This window comes from Electrophorus electricus, chromosome 12, assembly GCF_041902795.1.
Source record: "Electrophorus electricus isolate QZ-2024a chromosome 12, ASM4190279v1, whole genome shotgun sequence".
Classification (NCBI taxonomy): Eukaryota; Metazoa; Chordata; class Actinopteri; order Gymnotiformes; family Gymnotidae; genus Electrophorus; species Electrophorus electricus.
The window spans coordinates 6839957-6859883 of record NC_137508.1 but is presented as its reverse complement, the minus strand read 5'-3'; the positions used below and the strand labels follow the sequence as shown (position 1 = coordinate 6859883).

General features: G+C 40.9%; 3 protein-coding genes and 1 long non-coding RNA gene across 26 annotated transcripts in view; 2 read left to right on the top strand and 2 right to left on the bottom strand.

Moving 5' to 3' along the window:
- Positions 1 to 9731, bottom strand: part of tacc2 (transforming, acidic coiled-coil containing protein 2) — a 56076-nt gene extending 46345 nt beyond the window's left edge. For 14 of the 20 annotated variants that reach the window (XR_014126465.1, XM_081724545.1, XM_081724549.1 and 11 more), the window contains exons 1-2: positions 9606 to 9731; positions 281 to 534 (exon numbers count right to left, since the gene is read on the bottom strand). Coding sequence is in view for 17 of the 20 variants with exons in the window: in XM_081724545.1 (XP_081580671.1) it covers positions 281 to 534; positions 9606 to 9716 (365 nt within the window). In the remaining 3 variants the exon portion in view is untranslated. Of the gene's footprint in view, positions 1 to 280; positions 535 to 3226; positions 3590 to 4329; positions 4402 to 5232; positions 5508 to 7811; positions 8521 to 9605 lie in introns of those variants that run through there. The other 6 variants (XM_081724546.1, XM_081724547.1, XM_081724552.1 and 3 more) reach the window with 6 other exon arrangements.
- Positions 6685 to 10404, top strand: LOC145660242 (uncharacterized). The gene is made up of 3 exons (XR_014126466.1): positions 6685 to 7373; positions 8632 to 8710; positions 9160 to 10404. It is a non-coding gene; the product is annotated as an uncharacterized LOC145660242 (long non-coding RNA).
- Positions 10405 to 10412: 8 nt separating this feature from the next.
- On the bottom strand, positions 10413 to 15392 carry nsmce4a (NSE4A component of SMC5/6 complex). Of its 4 annotated transcripts, none has more exons than XM_027029582.3 (11): positions 15077 to 15392; positions 13984 to 14215; positions 13795 to 13875; positions 13542 to 13672; positions 13218 to 13363; positions 12980 to 13079; positions 12793 to 12883; positions 12281 to 12375; positions 11800 to 11848; positions 11507 to 11592; positions 10413 to 11117 (listed from the first exon to the last, which is right to left on the bottom strand). In XM_027029582.3, exons 2-11 carry the CDS (start codon positions 14198 to 14200, stop codon positions 11037 to 11039), a joined length of 1077 nt encoding a protein of 358 aa, XP_026885383.1. In that variant the 5' UTR covers positions 14201 to 14215; positions 15077 to 15392; the 3' UTR covers positions 10413 to 11036. The 4 variants fall into 4 exon arrangements, with proteins under 4 accessions (XP_026885383.1, XP_026885382.1, XP_081580685.1 ...); XM_027029581.3 differs by lacking the exon at positions 15077 to 15392 and adding an exon at positions 14896 to 15070; XM_081724559.1 differs by lacking the exon at positions 15077 to 15392 and adding an exon at positions 14984 to 15054.
- Positions 15393 to 15566: 174 nt separating this feature from the next.
- hps6 (HPS6 biogenesis of lysosomal organelles complex 2 subunit 3) lies at positions 15567 to 19630 on the top strand. Its single transcript, XM_027029563.3, has one exon. It carries the CDS (start codon positions 15829 to 15831, stop codon positions 18376 to 18378), a length of 2550 nt encoding a protein of 849 aa, XP_026885364.2. The 5' UTR covers positions 15567 to 15828; the 3' UTR covers positions 18379 to 19630.
- The last annotated feature ends 297 nt before the right edge of the window (positions 19631 to 19927 follow it).

Genomic DNA, 19927 nt, shown 5'->3' with positions numbered 1-19927 from the left:
AATGTTACCTGAAGTGAGTAGACAAAAAAAATGCTGGATGTGGAATTTGCATCAGATGGGTAAAGGTTTCCAAAGCTGTGGCCTGCTGAAACCTAACCTTTGCAAGCTACATGATAACAGACATTTGCCTTGATTCTATTTTATCCTGAGAACCTGTGTCAGTGCCAGCCTTCAACATATTATTCTTTAAGCGTGTGTTGCATGTGTCTGTGCCATGGAAAGACACAGAAAGAAAGGCAGAGAGGAAGACAGAAGAGAGGCAGATCAGAGCGAGGCTTACCTGAGCGAAGCTCCCCAAGTAAGGTTGAGCTCAGCGCTCAGATCTATGCTGGGAAGCAGGTCATGGGGAAACTCCAGTTCCTCTTCTAGTCCTGTCTGGCTCTCCTCCTGCTCCTCTTCCTCGGGAGCGTGGCTCTCCCCTTTTGCTGCAGGCCCTGCACTGCCCTGTGAAGAGCGTGCCTCTGTGTGGACTAGCCCGTCCTCTGTGCTGGTGGTTTTCTCCCCAGCTGAACTGACTTCAGTGTGCGCTTCAGCCTGACAGACACCAGGAAGGGAATTAATGGTTAGTGGAATCCCCAATGCAAATTTGTGTCCATCAGTGCGAATAAATAATCAATTTGTGATTTATTCCATGTCCAAAAACGTGTTCACAAAATAATTCTGTGGTAGTTCAGACTTATTTACCAGTGACTAAGAAATTAAATATGCATAGCATTACTGTTGACACATGGAATCTTCAACATTTCATTTCAAACAATGTATGTCAAGGCAATGCTAAGATGAGCTATTTCAGATTACACACCCTAACCTTTTGTCACTGTGACATCAGCAACAAAAAGATCTAAAATACATTTAGGAAGAGACAGATGTATGAGATATGATTTACACATCTGTTAGATAAAATTTAAAAGACAACAGTGTGCTAAAGGTAGTTGGAACATGAAAATCAGTTTTGTACAGATAAACAGTAGTCCTTTACACACAATAAAGGCTATTATAAAAAGTCACACTACAGTGGAGTTTCTCACTGAACTAGTTTAAGAATGTTCTTCTGGATCCTGACAGTACAGTAGTTCAGGCATTTTTCCACTGAAAAGAGGATTGAGAGAAATGATTAAAAACACTGACTGAACCAGTTCAACTGTTTTCCTTGCTTTCTGTTCTTTTCCAAAGCTATAAATCTCCATCTAACCCAGAGAAACATGGAGCCATTTACAAACATCTAATCATATGTCGGCATGTTACCACAAAAGTCTGTGTATGGCGTTTGGGACATTTAGTGAATGACAGTACTTGAAAAGAGTCCCCAAAACGTCTCCACCCCATGTATCACGCACTCCACCTGGTTCTGACCATAAATACAGCTCCTTTTACCCACAATAGACTGCACTGTTCTGAGCAGGGTGACAGAACTGTCTGTACCTCAAACAACTATGTACACACACATCACACACCCATACAGTATCGACAAAATATTATATTGCTATTATATTATTACATATTGTAATCATGACATACCTTGAAATCATTATTTGTGATGTGTCACAAATAAAGATTGGCCTGCTTATTTTGGCCTGCTTTTTATGATGTGAACACAATGATTTATCAAAACACCACAGAAAACTCATCCATGACACCAGAAATTGGTCAGGCTGCTCACAGCACAATCAAATTAAGTCAGAGGAAGCTGCAATTGAATATTGAGGCTTCCCCTGAATTACAAAGGCTAATACTGCAGTTAATAGACAACATAGTGCACAGTCTTAATCAACAGACACATGTGCATTCCTTATTTTTCACCTTGGGCTGTTTATAGTGCCAGACTGCCAAATGAATGAAGAAATAATATTTTTAATCATAAATAATAGATTAGATTTTGTAATAAAATAAAGTTTACTTTAAAAAATATATATTTGCAAAAAAGCATGCAGCCTGACTAAAATTATGTTTACAAGGTTCAGAAAGATACAAACTGGAGTCTAACCCTTAGTGGAATAACAGGTCAAACCAGGCCAGTACAGCTAGGCAAAATGTGGGATTTGAATTAGGTGAAGATATTAGTTGTCATAACATTTAATCAGATCAATTCTCAGTTCCAAAATTTGTCCACACACCTACCATCACTCCTAGATGAAGATTCCAAATGACAATTCATCAGTGTAAAGTAATATTTAAAAAAAAAAAAAATGTGGGAATGGGTTATCTGGCTGAATTTTTATGTCAAGCTCATGGAATCAGGATTAGGGCTTTCAATAAACGTCTCCTCTTGTTTTACTTGTACTTTTTTTGTTGTTGTATTGCTTTGTTTTCTATGTAATTCCAATGACCATTCAAACTCCATTTAACTTTTTTCTTCTTCCACTTCCTTAAATGTGCTTCACCTTTAATGTCTGCAAATTGTCCAAGCACACAAAAGAGCCCTACAAAAACTACCTGCATACAACATGAACTTTATTATAGACCAGTGTCTCCTTGTGCTTATCTCTATATGCTTATCTAGACTTGCTAAAGAAGCATGTAAACAAATCATTAAATAAAAACTATATAATTAACTCCTGGGATCAAATTTTGTAAACGTGATCACGTATATTCTGTTTTTTCTTTGTGGCAACTTAACAGTGAGAAAGTCAAAGTGATTTTGATTATCTATGAGTGCATTAGCAAACAGACAGGCTACATATTGGGGTGATGAAGTATAGTGTAATTAAAGTTGTAAAGTTAATGGTCTTGGCAGGTAAAACATGAGGTGTGTCCAACTTTATCCTCTGGCCTACAGGTCCAGTGAATCTGAAAAAAAAAAGTTCCCTAATGGTTTGCCCTACCATGTGAATAAGCAGATTATTATACAGTAACTCCTCACCAACATGGCCCAAGCAACATACTGGTTACCATGGCAATAGCAAAACTCAAAACATGCCTCCACTAATTACTAGCTAATTGTTATGAAAGTTAGGCTTCTGTTTTATACTATTAATATATTTTAGAAAATAGTATAGGTCCATGCACCAATTCTAAACATATGTATACATGTTGTTTCTATACTGGATACAACAAATTTAAAAACATACACTATGATCAAACTTACATGACAAATCAACAATGTACAGAACCGGAACAGTTTACTGGAACTTGTTCTTCCACTCTCATACAAACACAGTCATTAATAGCAGCAGTGTTGTCACTACAATCACATACCGCCATGCCAGGTTTCCAATAACACACTCACCTTGGCTGTGAGGAGAACCCACAGATGAGTGTGGGACAGTGCAGTGGTGTGAGAGGGTGAGTGGCGATGTCGTGTGTTGTGATGCAGCCAGCCTAGTCGCAGCACATGCCCCAGGGCCCAGCCTCCCTGCCGTCCTGAACCAGCTGCCCCCCTCCTCTCTACTCCTCTTGCCACTAAAGCTCCATGCCCTTCTGAGGGCAACGGCAGACACCCGCTACACAGGGACCACGTGTGTGCCTGTGAGCAAACAACTCTTACACAGACGACGCTTCTCAGCCTACCAGGAAGGTGCCGAAACTACAAGGCTCACAGAAAAAGCAACACAGGCCATTTGAAGGAAAGTCCTTCCCCCTCCTGCACACTCTTTCAACATAACACTCCTCTTTCGTCTGTCCCCTCCCCCTCTCTTTCTGTCAGCCCCTCCCTCTTTCTCTCTCCTTCCTTCCTTTTCTGCCTGGTTCTATCTCTTCCTGCTATGAAGGCTGAAAGCTGCATTGTGACACTCCTACTGCAGGTGAATGCTGGGAAAAGGGCCAAAGGTGACTTTTAGTGTCTACATTGTGGGAATCAGATTACACACACACACACACACACACACACACACACACACACACACACACACATATACACACACACACACACACTCACACACATACACACACACACACACACACACACACACACAAACAGCTGTTTTAAGCATGGTACACACAGACAAATGCTTTACACATGCTTAAATCAGGTTACACGCATACACACAGACATGGAGTAAGTTTGCCAGATTTGGGCTGTATTTCTCTCTAGGCCCCTAATTATTTTGGTCTTACTATTCCCCCTGGTCCCTTTCATGCCCTTTCCCAGAACTGAGGAGCTCTCAGACTGCTTTCACACAGTACTAATTCTGACAACTGACTCAAGTCATGTTTCCTTCTAACACCCACCTGTGTCATGGAAATGGTTGTTATTTGTTCTACTTAACTGACCCACTTACTGTCATTATGTACACATTTTCAACCCAACCTGCCTAAAATACTTCAGAGAACACAACCACATACATATAAGTTAGTCCTCGGGCCACTCTGCTAATTGCAATCCACCAGTACCTTATATGTGGACCAAGGCTGTACTTCCTGTGGAGGAAAGAGCACTACGTTGTCCGTGGCGCCCTCCTGTGGCTGAGTCACACACATGTGAAAGGCAGGAAGGAACAAAATGCATGGCAGCTTTGAGTCATAATATGCAACAGAGAGTCTACAATGCCATTGTTGCTGGAGCACAACCAAGAACACTCAGAGCACTCTGAGCAAACACAAAGTGAGTGGTCAGCCATGCACTAACAGCAGAGCACAATTCAACCTTTAAAATGATCCTATTGAGATAATCCCTAAATTCCACAACACAGGGGAGCTTTTCAGTCTGTTTAAGAAGTATACATAGATTCTCTTGAGTATTTTGCCATCTAACTCAAGCCTGTTAGAACTGAACAGGGGTAAACTTCAAAGCTGCATTTTGCAGTGTGTATTAAGTTTAAGGGCAGACATGAATAGCAGAAAAAAAAAATTGCAAGCTTTCTACAGACATCGGTAAGAATTTTATAGGTCACATGTCATGCATTATTGATGAAACTGCAACATGTAACTCCACCACCTGCAGAGACAGAACACGTCCCACCTGCAGATTGTCAAAGCTAAATTCAGACAAAGCAATAATCCTTTGATTAATCTGATACCCACACCACGGCACACTCTGCCTCTGCCCTTGCCTTTTGCTGGTATCTCAAGGGCGGTGCAACAGGAAAAAAAAAAAAAGTTCATTAGGGTGGGAATGCAAGCAGACCTCACTAAATGCCACAGACATCTGCACAGCACTAGAAAAAGCACAAGCCTGGTTATTAGTGTACACTCAGCTTTCAAACAGGGCAGCTGGCTGCAGCTTTATGGTCTATGGCACTGTGGCGTGCTACACAGAGCGAGAAAGTGGGTCTTTGTGAGCATCCTCCCGCTTACCGGCAGGCCTGTGGAGCTGTTCTCGTTTCCCATGGTTCTTAGTGAGCAGAGCAGAGAGCCGTCACTCCCCACCGCCACCCACCTCGGAGGGAGCGGAGGAACAAGGGCTGAGCACGCGAGAGGCACCAGGGGCGAGAGCCAAACGCTGCTCCCTCCTCAGACGTCTGAAGGTGTTTTGACTTCAAACACACAGAGGGGAAACGTTGGTGTGTGTGGTTGTGCGTGTCCGCCTGTCATGTGGTGAGATTAGAGGCCCATAAGGCAAGATCCCTCTGCTGGAGCAAAGCACAGACCCGCCGGCTAACCCAACACACTTTCTCTTATTGGTGAGAAAGAACTTGTACTGTATAGTGACTTAGATTCTGAGCAAAGGGCTAATGCTGCAGGAGATATGACCTGCTTTCTTGCAACATGTCTAGAAGGTAATTGAAAATGATTCCAGAATGTTTTATTTGCACTTTAGTGGCAAACCATTAACTGGCAGGTTGAATTGTCTGTCTCTCCTACACAAGGAATGCTGCTAATGATTCAGCCGGAACGTTCCAACTACACCAAAACCTATTCCTTGCATTTAGTGTTTAACACTCTTTATAAGCACAGGAAAATTACACAGTTAAAGTATTCTTTTCCAGTATCAGAAAAGCAGACACAGTGGGAGGGAAAGAAAAAAAAAACTTCAACGTATGTAGTACTTACAGCTTTATATTACACATTTAAAAATTTATGTGAAAGGGAAAGGAAAATCTTTTTATCACCACAAGACCTGGGTCAGCACCTTCAGCAATGCACATTGTGCATGTTGTGCAATTTATCTAAACAAATGTGCATGTCTGTCTGGGTCTATATACACACACAAGCAAAGTAGTCTATGCATCCCAGTGCTATTAGCCTGTTGCTCATATTTAGAATTACACAGATGCAAACATGTTCTCAGCATATTTCGTGCTACTGACACTTAATCACATCTGTCAGTGGTTAATTCTGTCCTGGTTTGCATGAACATTAACCCATGGGGGGAAACAGTTATGCATCTTGGTGCAAAACTTTCATTGTATGGGAGCATAAGACATTAGCCTGCTTAAAACCCATAACCCCTGACCTGCAGAACTCAGATTCATTACACACTAAACCATCTGGCAGAGCTCACCTGCCTAGTGGTCTATAGCCAGTGTGTGTGTGTGTGTGTGTGTGTGTGTGTGTGTGTATATATATATATATATATATATATATATATATATATATACACACACACACACACACACATAATTTAATATTATTTTTAACATTTCTCAATACAGAATAAAATGGGCCTTCTATTCTTGATAGTTGCCAGCCTTTCTGATCTGTTGACTGTTCAGTGCAAAACCTGTCAGGTCTTTCTGTGCACAACTATCACTTACTCAGCAATGGATTTGTACTGTCTGTTGAGGTGCTGTTTATGGAGAATACTGCCATAGTTAGCTAGTCACCAGCAGCTTCTCTCTGTCTCCCTCTGCTGCTGAGAGCCCCATCAGATCTCAAACAGACTTCCCTCAAACAGGAGTGGATGTGCTAAGGATCTAAGTGGCATGGATTATTATGCTCAATGCATATGGCTCTGGTACCGTAGCATATAACAGAAACATTAATGGACCAATTTAAATGTACCTATTGTGAGCCATCAAAAGAATAAGAGAGAAAATAACTAATGATCCCATATCCGGGTTGTACTCCCAAAAGATAAAATCAGTGTAGCAGATCACAAGATAGCAGTCAAAGCAATCAAAAACAGATGATCTGTTTGTGGACCTGACATGTTTTGACAGAATGAACTGATCTGAATATGAACCATGTTATAAATATACTCCCCTTCCGTCATCTCTACCCCGGTGTCAGCAGCAGTTGTCCTTAATTCTGGAACACACTCGTGCTTTCCTTCTTAAATAAGATACCCTGAGTAATAGCGCTTCTATAATTTCCTCAAGGGACAACACAAGTAGTCCAAACAGCAGGGAGTTTAGCTGGAGTTTTGTTAGGAAACTGTATTTCTGTATATCTGGTTCAGTGGAGAAGCAACAAGTGTGTAGAAAAATGACCACCATGCTTGTGCAATGCCTCCATACACTATTAGTGTGAACAGAATGGACTTCCAGGCCTTTTAGGTAAAGATGTGTTTGTGCTTCTGCATGTCATAATTGTGTTATTTGGTGCTGCTGTTTGCTTGCCTCTTTCACTTAGCATGGTAAGATGTCATGGTGAATATTGAGCTTAGTTTCATATGGCCCTACAGCATATATATTCATATACACAGATCAACCACAAGCACTGCATCTGCAGCACATTTTAATGACAGTATTTGTATTCTGAACTGTAGCTTACTTTAACGCGAAAACACTGATTTTTTTACTAGTAAGTTTTTCAATCATAAATTATATCAAAAATGTACACAGTTCTGTAATAATTACATCCAACAAGCAGGTGTTGGTAGTAGGTCTAGGTGAAGATTAACTGGGTCAGTTCATAAATTAAATTAGACCAGAGAGTAACCAATAACAATAAGTCACTGTCCTTCTGATATAAAAAACTATTTGCTCACTCACCTTAGAGTAGCAATAGCCATTACTCCTCCCAGTTCATGAGTTTACATTTAGCTGGAGCAAATACTAAGCAGACATGTAAATCCATTAACATAATCACAGCTTTTAACTAGCAAGCCCCTTCTAAGGAAAGCAGCTCACAGCGGCACTATATCTGTCCACAGTCGTGGAAAGGTGAAGGAGGGGGCAGTTAAGGGGAGAGTATGGAGTGGAGGAGAGGGAAGAGTATGAACTAACGGTCATGCCAGAGGGGGGACACATTCTCCCTGACAGGGCAGGGGAGACAGAGACAGCTGGACAGGACATGCCACTAGGTAACACTGTAAATAAACAGCATACTGCAGGCATATAGCCAGGGCTTCACCCCCTACCTCACACCCCTCAGCTTCAGAGTGTGTGCTAAACAATGACACAGCATCTTACCCTCGCCCTAATGCCTTGGCACTGGAAAACCCAGCAGGAGTGTTCTCATGATTTCTAATCATATCCATGCAGATGCCCCAGCATGGATTTCAGTCTTGTGTTTCTTCCTAACACCTACTCTCCCACAGAGAGTAACTCTTTTACTAACTATTAGTTAAGGTTATGCAACAGGGTACATTTCCCAGCCTTTAGTCGTTGTCCATCATGCAGTGGAAAGTGAAGGGATATGGGTGACTTGTATCAACATTAGTAAAGCCAGGGGCAAAGGGCAGAGGGGTTCAGTGCATGCATTTCCAGCTCATTTCAGTTAAGCTCTAGTTTCACAGAAACAAATCTGTTACCATTCCAACACCGTGATTTGCAGCTGAATAACGCTCACCCCTGTGTCCACCACTTTAAGGAACATGAAGACATTGCCTGAGACTGGGTTTGAAATGGCATCCAACCAACAGACACCACCGTGTAATTACATCCCACTGGTAAGTTAGAATTGAATATTTATTCACTAATAACTAGAAAGTATGCAACACACCTGTCACAATGAGCCGTAAAGCATAAGGTATGTGGCTGGTAGGATCACAACGAAAGTCAGTGCAGTGTATAATCTCAAATGTCAGCTGGAGAACAGCATGGCAGATCAAAAAAGGACGGCAATAATGATGTAAACAATCCATGTGTCTCGCTCCGTTTGGGCCCAGAGGAATGGTACTGAACCCAAGGGAACTGAACAACCCCTAATACAACCACCCCTTTAAGCATCCTATCTGATAATGACAACACATATTATTGTTATTTTTATAACATGGCAGTAAGCTATAACAAGGCATACACAGCATCAAAGCACTACCTGCACGCTCTATCCCTTAAGCACTTGCAATCTGTATACCCACTTATGTAACCTAACAAAATGTTGATTTTCTAATTTCAGCCTATGCTTACATGGATACATCTCCTTCACTACACAGCCGATGCACTAAAACGGCCCATCTTATTCTGTTCCATCAAGGCTCCACGCCCCGCCTCGTTCCCAGTCTTATGCCCTGCATGCTGCGTCTTTGTTCTGCTCCTCCCTCTTTTCCTTTTCTCTCCATTCTGCTCCACACACTGCCTCTTCAGTCCAGCCGCTACAGCTACAGGCCAGTGCTGCCGGCAGCAGCCCTAATCCTCACCTCCACTCCTTCTGGTCTCTCCCCCTGACGTCAGTACATCCAGCATGGACACATCGCCACACCCCATCCCTCCCTCCTTTTCATCCACTCCTCTGCTCCGCAGTCCCTGAGCACTGATACTCCATCCACACCCATACATATCCCAGTGTTAGCTCCTCAGGCACTCTGGGTGCTGTCTGCCATGGCATGGGTACGCAGGTGTTACCTGGTTATGTGCGATTCCGATGCAATTCCCCATCCTGTATTCCATGTCCTCCTGAGGAGAGGTGATGGCAGCACTACAAGGCTTGCAGAAATAGTCTCTGCAGAACTGCATCTCCACTACAGAAACATGGCTTCACAGAGCTGGCTTGGATGCATGTGAGCAAGTGAGTGCAAGTGTGCAGGAAACGCCTTAGTGTGTGAGTGGATGTGTGAACAACAAGCCTTATCTACAGCAAAGCCCCGGGATCATCTGTGACATGCATCTTCAGGCTCTGTTACATAAAAGTGTAATTATATAAATAGCATAATTAAAGAAAATGAATAGAAAGGAGGGCTTTTCCCTTCCCTCCATTCCTTAAGCCTGGAACAGCAGCACTGCGAATGGGTAAAAAGCCCCTCTATTATCCACAGAACCACCAACAGACATGAGCAGGAAGGGGGTGGGGGTGTGAGACAGAAGCAGAGCGTGAGATGCAGCGAGGAGAAAGGACAGAAAGGAAGAACGCAGCTACCATTTTAAAGGGGCACATTCCTTTTTATGATGCTACCCTGAGCCTCAGACAAAATTCCCCAAAGCTGCCCCCTACAAAAAAGGTCCACTTGACTGAAATGTGATTAAAAAGAGAAATGTCTCATTTTGCTACACAATAGGACTTACACTTCTTTATACATACTGTTGCCATGGTGGGTTCCCAGAAATAAACCATTTATTCCACAAAGGTCAGCATACTAATATTTCAGAGTCTAACTGACATTACTGACATGTAATGCCCCAATATGTATAAAAAAACAAAAACAAAGCAACAACTTGATCGAAAATAATTAGCAAATGTATTTTAATCACAAATATTTACACTGGTATATAGACTGGTTGTTTGTATTTTTTAACATTAACCTGCCTAGGGACTGTAGATGAAATATCCATTTGGCAAAATTTTGCACATTTGTATAAAAGAAAACTTGTGTTGACCATTGAGTACTCACATTGTTAAATAAAGGGTCAGAATACATTATCAATTTAAAGTCTAGCTTAGTCTACCCATTATCCACCACTTGTGTGCAATTTTGCACCAATCTTCCCTGACCTTGGAAACTTCCATAGGATACCTCCAATGGGCTTGGGATAGATTGGAAACAATCATACATCACCAGTGTTCTAGTTTTTCAGAGGATTTTCAATAAGGAGACTAAAAAGCTACTCATTGAACAAAAGATTATTTTCTGTTATACATCTGTGAAATAAAATATGACTAATGATCTTGGTTTTGGTATGTTCAAAGACTTAAAAAAATAACTGTCACTTTACATTTGACCCCTTTTACTTCATTTGATATTTAAACATATTAAATGTATGAACAAAAATTAAATTCTTTACTCAAAAGGTAAAGTGTATGTACATAAGTATAAGATGAGTATGAACACGTTTATTTGTTTACTCTTGTCTGTCTTCTTGTGATGGTTCTTCTGGCGGGGGAATCAAGCCGTCTTTTATGTCAAAGGCCTTGATGATCTCCTGCAGAACAAAGTAGAGTCTGTAAGAATCACTAGTCACAACAAATGCGCAAATGTGCAGAATACACAGTAGTGGACTGTTATTTTGACAGCTGAATAAATGCAGTTGCAGAGAATGTGTTGTGAGATAGAAACAAGACAGGTTCTCCTAAGGTGTATATTGAAACTACCTCCTTCTCTGGCTCATATGATCAGCCTCTGATCACAGTGAAATATTTTACTGTTGTTATCAGTGTCACACTACACATTTAATACAAATAGAAACATGCATTCCAAATGAGCTGATGCATTATGAGGACAGGTGTGGCCCAAGACGGATGCGGTTCTAGGTACATCCACTGGTTTAGGGTTTAAGGTTAACTGCAGGCATGTGTATTAACAGGAGCTTACCTTCCAGCTGGCTTGACTGATTGAGATGATACACTGCTGACGAGTGGTGGCTCCCCCAGGCTCTACCTCACCTTCCTCAACTGGAACTACAGGGCACAAATATACACAAACCTATCCAAAGGCACACTGAGCATGGTTAGAGTATCAATGCATAATAAGTGCTAACAACAAAATGGCTGCAAAAATATAATTTACTCTGAAAACAAAGACATGCATAACCCCAATGAAAGGCATAACATGCTACAAATCTGGCAAGATTGCATTCTGTGATGTAACACTGAAATCTATCTTACCTATGCACGGAAGCTTTTCACTATCCAGATAAATCCTTGCCAGACCATCCTGAGACACCAAAGAGGGACAAATAACTTAGATAAACCAATGTACAGCAGGCTGCACGGCAACCTTAACACAAGCTAGTGGCAGAAATTTCAGTGATGGTTGACTACATCACATCCACTAAAACTCAAAATCATCAGTGGCAAGGCTAAAAACGTTGATATTTCTGTGAGGCAAGTGGTTGACATCAATCTCAATGCCTTGCAGCAGGGCTATTTCTATGGTTAAACATCTGACTCAACTTGTGAAGAGCTTTGAGTTTATTTATATGACAGAGAAGGGAAACCGCTAAGTTGCTGGAGTCTTTTAGAACCTAATATCTTTGGATCTAGTGTGGGCTAGTGTTTTATTAAAATGTAGAAATTGGATAGGCAATAGGCAAGACATAAATCTGGCAAAGACAAATCTAATCCCCAGACAAGTAATTTCACTTACCCTGATGAGGAATGAAGTGTGAAATATATTTTCCACTGTCCGGGAGAAGGACGTAGGATCAATCACAAAGTCGTAATAAGGTATAGGTGACTCCGCTGTGGAGATTCAAAGTAAAGTCATTATACTTTAGAAATTACAATGATTTCTAAAAAACCTCTCCCTCCCTCTCATATAAATAAAACACACATATATATATATAAAAATAACACACATACATATACACACACACATAAAAATAATACAATATATAAATAAATAATACACACATATACACACACATATACATACACTATGTATACATACATATATATATATATATATATATATATATATATATATATATATATATATATATATATATATATATATATATATACACATACACACACACACACACACACACACACACACACACACATACATACATTTGTGCATACATAGACATAAAACCACATACACTATAGTACAATTTACCATTACTGCCAGGAATTAACTACAAATAATCTACTAACAGTTATCAGCATAGTATTTGTTGAGGAATCCCAAAATCCTCTCGACCTCTTTCTCTGTAGCTTCCTGATGTGATTCTTCCATTTTCTTTAACTGTAAAGATAAAATGAAACTGTTGTGTATTTAATCTAAAAGAACAAAAATGTTTAGAAGTATTGAAATACATAAAACAAATAAATTAAATCAGACCTGAATGGGCATGACTCGTTTTGCTTCTTTGCTGGGAGCTTTCCTTTGTCTCTCAATACGCTGCCGTGGTGGTGGAGGTTCAACCAAAAATGAGCCCAGCCTAAAATTCAAAATAAAATACAAACATTGATAAAGTGAGGGCAAAAATCAGACAGCCTAAAACTGATAGCGACTGAGACAAAACAAAGATTAAGCATGTCTGTCCTCTGCAAAATGCATGTTTAGTTGGAACACTCACATGTAATGGAATGAAGGGGCAGTTTTGAAGCAGCTTTCCACTCTTTTGGAAAGCCTCTGCCAGGCATCTGGAGGTAAGTACCCATCTGAGCAGTCATCCTCATTACCGTCCTCTTCTTCTAAGCGATTAAGACCCATAAAGGACAACTGTGTTGCAAAAAAAAAAAAAAAAAAGTTTAGAAAGTAATAAAAAGTGATCAAATTAAGGTAATTAATTATGTAATGCAATGAAAACCAGGTTTACTTGGCTGCCTAATTTGATGTTAAAATAATCTGGGGGGAAAAAAGTGCAATGAAACACAAGAGTAAAACAAACAAATCTCACCAAGTGCTGGGCATATGCAGAAGGGTCAAAAGATGAGCCCTCTGCATGCAGCTGGCTGGCCTTCTCTCTCCCCAAGTCTGTGGCAAGGACCAGAAGCTGAGCATCCAAAGCAGCCTCCCGAGCCTGCCTGACTGAGAAGAAACACACAAAATGTCCTGGAAACAGAACTGGAGCACAAAAGAACGGCAGAAAACAATTGCCACATTATGCAGAAGAGAGATTACAGTTGGTGGATACAAAGTGCATATATTACCATTAGCAAACAACTTGTTGGCTTCCTCTAAAACATCAATTAGTTTATTGTTAGCAGGGTTCAGCATGTCTTCACGATTTTCTGTAACAAACAAAACAGAAGGGATTTTAGTTCTGAAGAGTAATAGCAATTACAAGACAGCTGAGTTTAAAAAGATAGATGTGAGGAGAGCCCAGTGCTGAAACTCACGATGAACAGAGTTGATGAGATCTCTGTACTGGCTCCTTATCTCCCTCCGACGGGCTGGGTCATCATCATCTTCATGGATCCCTGATGGACCAGCACCTTCATCCTCATCACCTGTGTCAGCCACTCGCTCTGTCCTATTGCGGCCACCAAATCCATTGGAATGTCCAGCTGACTCCTCCTGGCTTCCTCGGCTAACTCTCCGCCTTGACTCGGCCATCTCCAGGATGGCCCTCTATAAAAGGGTGGAAAACATTTGTATCTTATACATTTATATTGGTTCAATTAATGCAAAAAGTGTAAAACAGCATACACATAACACAATACCTTGATGTCCAAGCCATTACAAAGCTATGCTAGCTAGATGTGTCAATGTTTGAACTAGGGACCATATTTATCGAACTGTGATGAAATGTATCTCTATAGTTATTGGCACGTGCCAATGTGCCCAGCCAGGTTGCTAGTTATGACTTCGGACATAATACCTAACATAAATAAACCAGCTAGCTAGGTTAGATATCTAGCTGGTTTACTAGCTATAATACTTCAGATTTTTTACTGTAAGCTTGTGTGATCTAAACTAGACACCTTGAAACGAAACATTAAAGCACGTTTTAGTAACTAAAATATTATTTAAACGCGTGACCACCAAACACGACAAAAGATAGCTAGGTTATTTTAATAAGACTAGAAACAGGGCCCGGGATTATGACCGTCAAGTTACCCATGTCTTGAAAACTACCCAGCTAATAATAGACAATGCTAGCTAACGAGCAGAAGCTAGCTAGCAAAATTTGCTCAAAGTTCGTAACTCAGTTGGTTAGCTATTCGCTAGCAGCTGACTGTTGCTAGCTAGTTAACGACACGTCGGTCAATTTACATAGCTAGCCACAGAAACGCAAACAAGTCATGTACCTGCGGACTGGCGCACTAAAAAACGAGCACTGCACGACAGCACCGCGTAAACCTTAACCTCGCCACTATTTTCACTACAATCACCTACTTCGTTCACTTAGTTACCAAATCTACCACATAGCTAACGAGTCCACAGTCAAGCGAGAGAACGGCTCCCCGCCAAAATAAACAAGGAACTTGCCTACTTCCTGATTTCAGTCTTTGAATTAGAGTCGCGTTCAAGTTACGTTGAAATTAGTTATCCTACCGTATTTATGCGTTAGCCTATCACTATATTGTTTTAGATACCATTTATTTGTTGTAAGGAATAGGAACAGAACATATAAATGTCAATTAAATATTGTCGTGTAGACTGCATGAGACGCCTTTCTGGAAACAAGAAACTGCCACCTAGTTGGCAGATGACAGGACTGAAAATCTGAGCAGTTAATACTTGTATTCAAAGTAAATTTCAAAGTGATTATTTGTCATTTTTAAAGGTTAGTCTTCTACACGAAATCGTCACAGTAAGGAAGAAGTCAAGGTACAAAAGTGTCATGTGTTGCTGTGTATAGTTGCTGATCTTCAAGTCATTACATCCTCAATACCGTAGCTGTGATGATGTGTAGATCGCTGGAGTGCATAGCGCTTGTCGCGCGAATTCGTTTTGACTCCTCCTATTGAAAAAGGTCCGCATAGTTTCCGGAAAATAACAAACTCGTGATGTTAGGAGGTGAGGCAGATAGAAGATGAGTTGGTGAACAAAAAGGAAGGTCTGTTTCTTGCAAAGATATTTCATAACTAACTATACTGGAAGCGTTGCAAACATCGAAAGGCAGAGATGTTCGGCATTTGTGTGTTGTCAGTGCCTTAAACTAACGTTTTGAGGATCTGGCATCGACTGCTTACCATTCGGTTTGCTTCCTTGTCTGGATTTCTTCAACTTCAGCTAATATGACACGGCATGCTTTGGAGCAGGTGACAGATTTTGGTGATTTTACAAGGGGTAAAGAATTGAAAGACTTTTTGAAGCAGTCGTACTCCAACAATTCTAGGAAAAACTGTTTATCAAATGTTCGGGTCAGTCCAGATGGGCGACACATTCATGTTATCCTGCATGCTCCGAATACTCCGAAAAGTGATCTCATGACATATGACAAGTATCTAAGACCTCAACTTGTACAATGCAAGAAGCATTTCGATTTAGTACTGACACGGGATGTCCCAATAGTTGACCTAATTTACTTCGATCAAAGCAACACTGACGATGGTGTTACTCTGCTCGGAATAATATTTGAGAACGGAAAGGCTGAATTCTGGAAATTCTCCGAGCGTAAGTCTGGATGGCACTTACTTCAAACCGTGGATCTCTGTAACAGTCCTAGAGCTAAAATCAATTCTGTTTGCATCAGTCAACATTTTATCATATGGTGTGAAGAGAGACCTTCAAACAGCTCTTCAGTCCACAATGTTGCTTGCGGTAACTTTAGATTCTGCATCTGTAAAAGATCTTTTGATATAAATGAGGGGGGTGTCTGTTTAGGGGGTGTGAAAACTGCTATGCACAATAATCCTCGTTATTTGGTGATCAGTTCTGGGGATATAGTGTATTTGCTGCCTGATATAAAGGAAGAGTCTTTCATCAGTATTTCAAAAGTTTTTTTAACATGGTCACCACAGCATGAAATCTTTAAAATTCTCAGTGCCAGTAATGGAACACTCCTTATCAAAAATTCCACAGCAAATAAGGAGTCTGACTTCAGGCATCTGGTCACCGACTGCATTGGAATTCTGTCCATCATCACCCCTCCTGATGTGTATAGTTTTTGCCCTACTGGATGTGGGGATCTCCTGCTCCTCCTCAGTTCTGGATGGGTGTGTATAATGCAAAGAGATGGCGTTCTACGTCAAATTTATAAACTTCCTGACAACTGCCTCACTAATTCTGGGGTACAAAACAGCCTAAACATTTATCATGACATCCTTGCACTAGCTGTGGGAAGGATGATGTATTTGATTGATGTTAAGTGTGGCCTAGAGCTAGACAGAATCACTCTGAAAAAAGAGGGCCTCCTTTTTGTGAACTGTTTGGATAGTCATTCCCCACAGATGCTCTCAGAGGCTGGCTTATTTGTGGTCATCCAAACAGAGGCTGAAGCCAAACCCAAGGCATCAGTAGTTCATTCAGAGACCATTCACTCAAGTGCAGTCTTGGTTGAGGCTGTGTTTGAGGAAGCATGCAAATATTACCAACAGAGAAGTCTTAGCACCACAAAGCTAACAGCAGAGAAACTCAGGACAGGTGGAATGTTTCAGGCACCTATCTCACTGGCAGCCATCATCAGTGATTACTTGACCAACCAGACAATAAAAATAGCAGGGAAGGATGCTTCAGGACATGGTAAATTGTTAATCTCTCTTGACTCTGAGCTCAAAAGTCTTATTGTTCTGGAGGATATTAAAACATCAATGGTGAAGGCTTCAGAAAATGATCTAGGGAGTTACTGTGAGACCCTTGTTCAACAGGAAATATGCAGACTGCTCAGCTCAGAAATGGATAAGGAAAACCTTCAGTACCTGAACAGTATCTTCCACTTGTTCTCCACTGAGGCCTGGCAAGCCATACAGGCTGTTCTCCAGCTCAGATGCAACGGTGCGGGATCATTATCTACCAAAGCTCCTTCTGAATTGTGGAAGATTGTCCTAAGCCCTATTCAAACAATGGCTACCTTCACCCAACAGAAACATACTCCGGCCAATGCTGTGCTACCTGTCTTTGAGTTGCTGTGTAAATCCATGTTTAAATTTCAACCCAGCTGGCTTCCCAGGTTTCTTGAGCTGGCACAACAGCAATCAGGTACCTCCTCCAACTCATCCTGGAATTATGGAGTAAAAGAAAGCTCTGAGAGTCTACCCTTATATAAGCGGGTGCTTGCTATCGTCCCTTGCATAGATGCTTACCAGGACTTGGAGGTGGAGCTGCTCTTATGTAGCCAGCGGCCTAATGCAATAATGCAAGCCCTCCGCATCCTTATAGGGCTAGGTGAGTGGGGTCGTGTTACCCAGGTAGCAGAGAGGTTCTGCCGCCAAAGCCCCCTTCTCAACAAAGAGATTTTTACCACCCTGCTGTGTGAGGTATCCCAGCATAGAGACCTTGACCCCTACCTAGATTTACTGTGGGCCCTTTGTCCAGAAGACATGACTGTTACTGCAATTCTGAACATAGTGCTGAAGAACATGCCCTCTACTGCACAGTCCTCAGGCCCATTCCAGGGACACACTAATGACAGCCAACCAACCATTGGGGTCCTGAAGCCTCTGCTGAGTAAAGTTCTGCAGCGGGAGACCAGACCGAGACAGAGGTATGCCGACATCCTGCAGTCTCCCTCGCTCCCTCCCCCAGCACCTCCACGACAGGTCAAAGACCTGGCAATGGTCAACACTGAGCTGGACATTGACCAAAAGGAGAGCCCTCCCTCTGGGTCTCAAGTTAACCATATGTGACATTTCTACCCGTCAGTCCTCTTACTTCTTTATTGATTGGGGTTCATGCACAAGACACGTTTAAAACTCCACTTCTTGTTCTCTTTATTTTGGATGTTCCAAAATGCGATATGGATCCATTACTAGATAAAGGCTTTAAAAAAAAGTTGATTACTTTGTATGGAACTGCAGTTTTGGTAGTATGTTAGACTACTCAAAACATGCTTGTGATGTTATTACATTTGAAATGTTCTAGCATTATTATGTTCTTGATTTGTTTTTAACAACATTGTACTTAGTTTTTTGTTTGTTTGTTTTTGTTTGTTTTTTTGACATGATTGTGTTTTAATTTAATTCCATGGAAAGTTGTTTTTGCTAAACTAAAAACATGCTCTTGCCTTATTCAGATATGTCTGTGATAGGAAAACAAGTGTGGAATTGTCCCTTCATGGCGTATAGCGAAGATGCTTTGCAAGTTGCTTTGGTGGAAAAAAGAATAAACAGTTCTTATCCGTGGCCCCACTGTCGGGTAAAGGTTAGCAGCAAAGTGCTGAATAGCCTTACCTTGGAAAAACAATGTTGGGGGGCTTGGTGGAAGGAAAAGGCAAAGACATTGGAGCAGGACACCTGCTGGTGTGGGGTCCCACCAGCTCCTGATGGTGAAATTTAAATTGCTACTGTTGACACTACATTATAGAACATGCATCTTAAAAATCCATCAGTCATTTCAAGAAATCACATATGCATCGCCAAATAAACTTTTTTCAAAATGGTTTATATTAATGAGTTGAATAAGTAAATTATATATGACAGTGTGTTGTGTCTTAAAATGCTTGTTCACAGCTTTAATATTTAGCTTGATAACAAGAATATGGACATGATACATTTCAAACATAGTTTGCTTTTAAAAACATGGATCAGTTCTTGGCCTATTAGAAACAAATATTTTTGAAGACATTCTATTATTGAAGATGGAATGGAAAATAATTAAAGATGGTTTTATATATGCCATTTTTTTTTGTGTGTTGCCGTGTATTATTTTAAAGCTGTTCTTTTTTTAATATTCAACACTAGAGACCAATCTAGGGACCCATGTAGACAGCAGTCTCTACTAGTCATGTTGCATTTAAGGTTTATATTTGTTACTGTGATGTTTTACTGATGTTTTGTTATTTCCTACAGGATTTTGAATTTGATGACATCTCAAACTATTGCTTTTGCATAATTCCTATATGAAATGTTAGGTAAACTAAGCCGTTCCAGTTGCTACTAATGAGCTTCATGTTTTCCCAGGGACAACAGCAGCAACTCATGCAAAAACAGATTGAGCAGGAGGCCTAAGATTGTGCTATGTGCATTGCATCCCCATGCTGGATTTCACACACTCACCAGGCCCATAGAAATCACATTCCAAAGAGACACAGCCCTGCTTCACATTGAATTTCCAAGAAATTGCATTAAGTAGTGAGACTTATTGTGAGACCCCTCTCTGGTTCAGTGGGGTTCATTTGTTAGTTTTCTTTATCAGCCACTCTTTTGCATCCCAAAATCACAAGTGTATACTTGATGT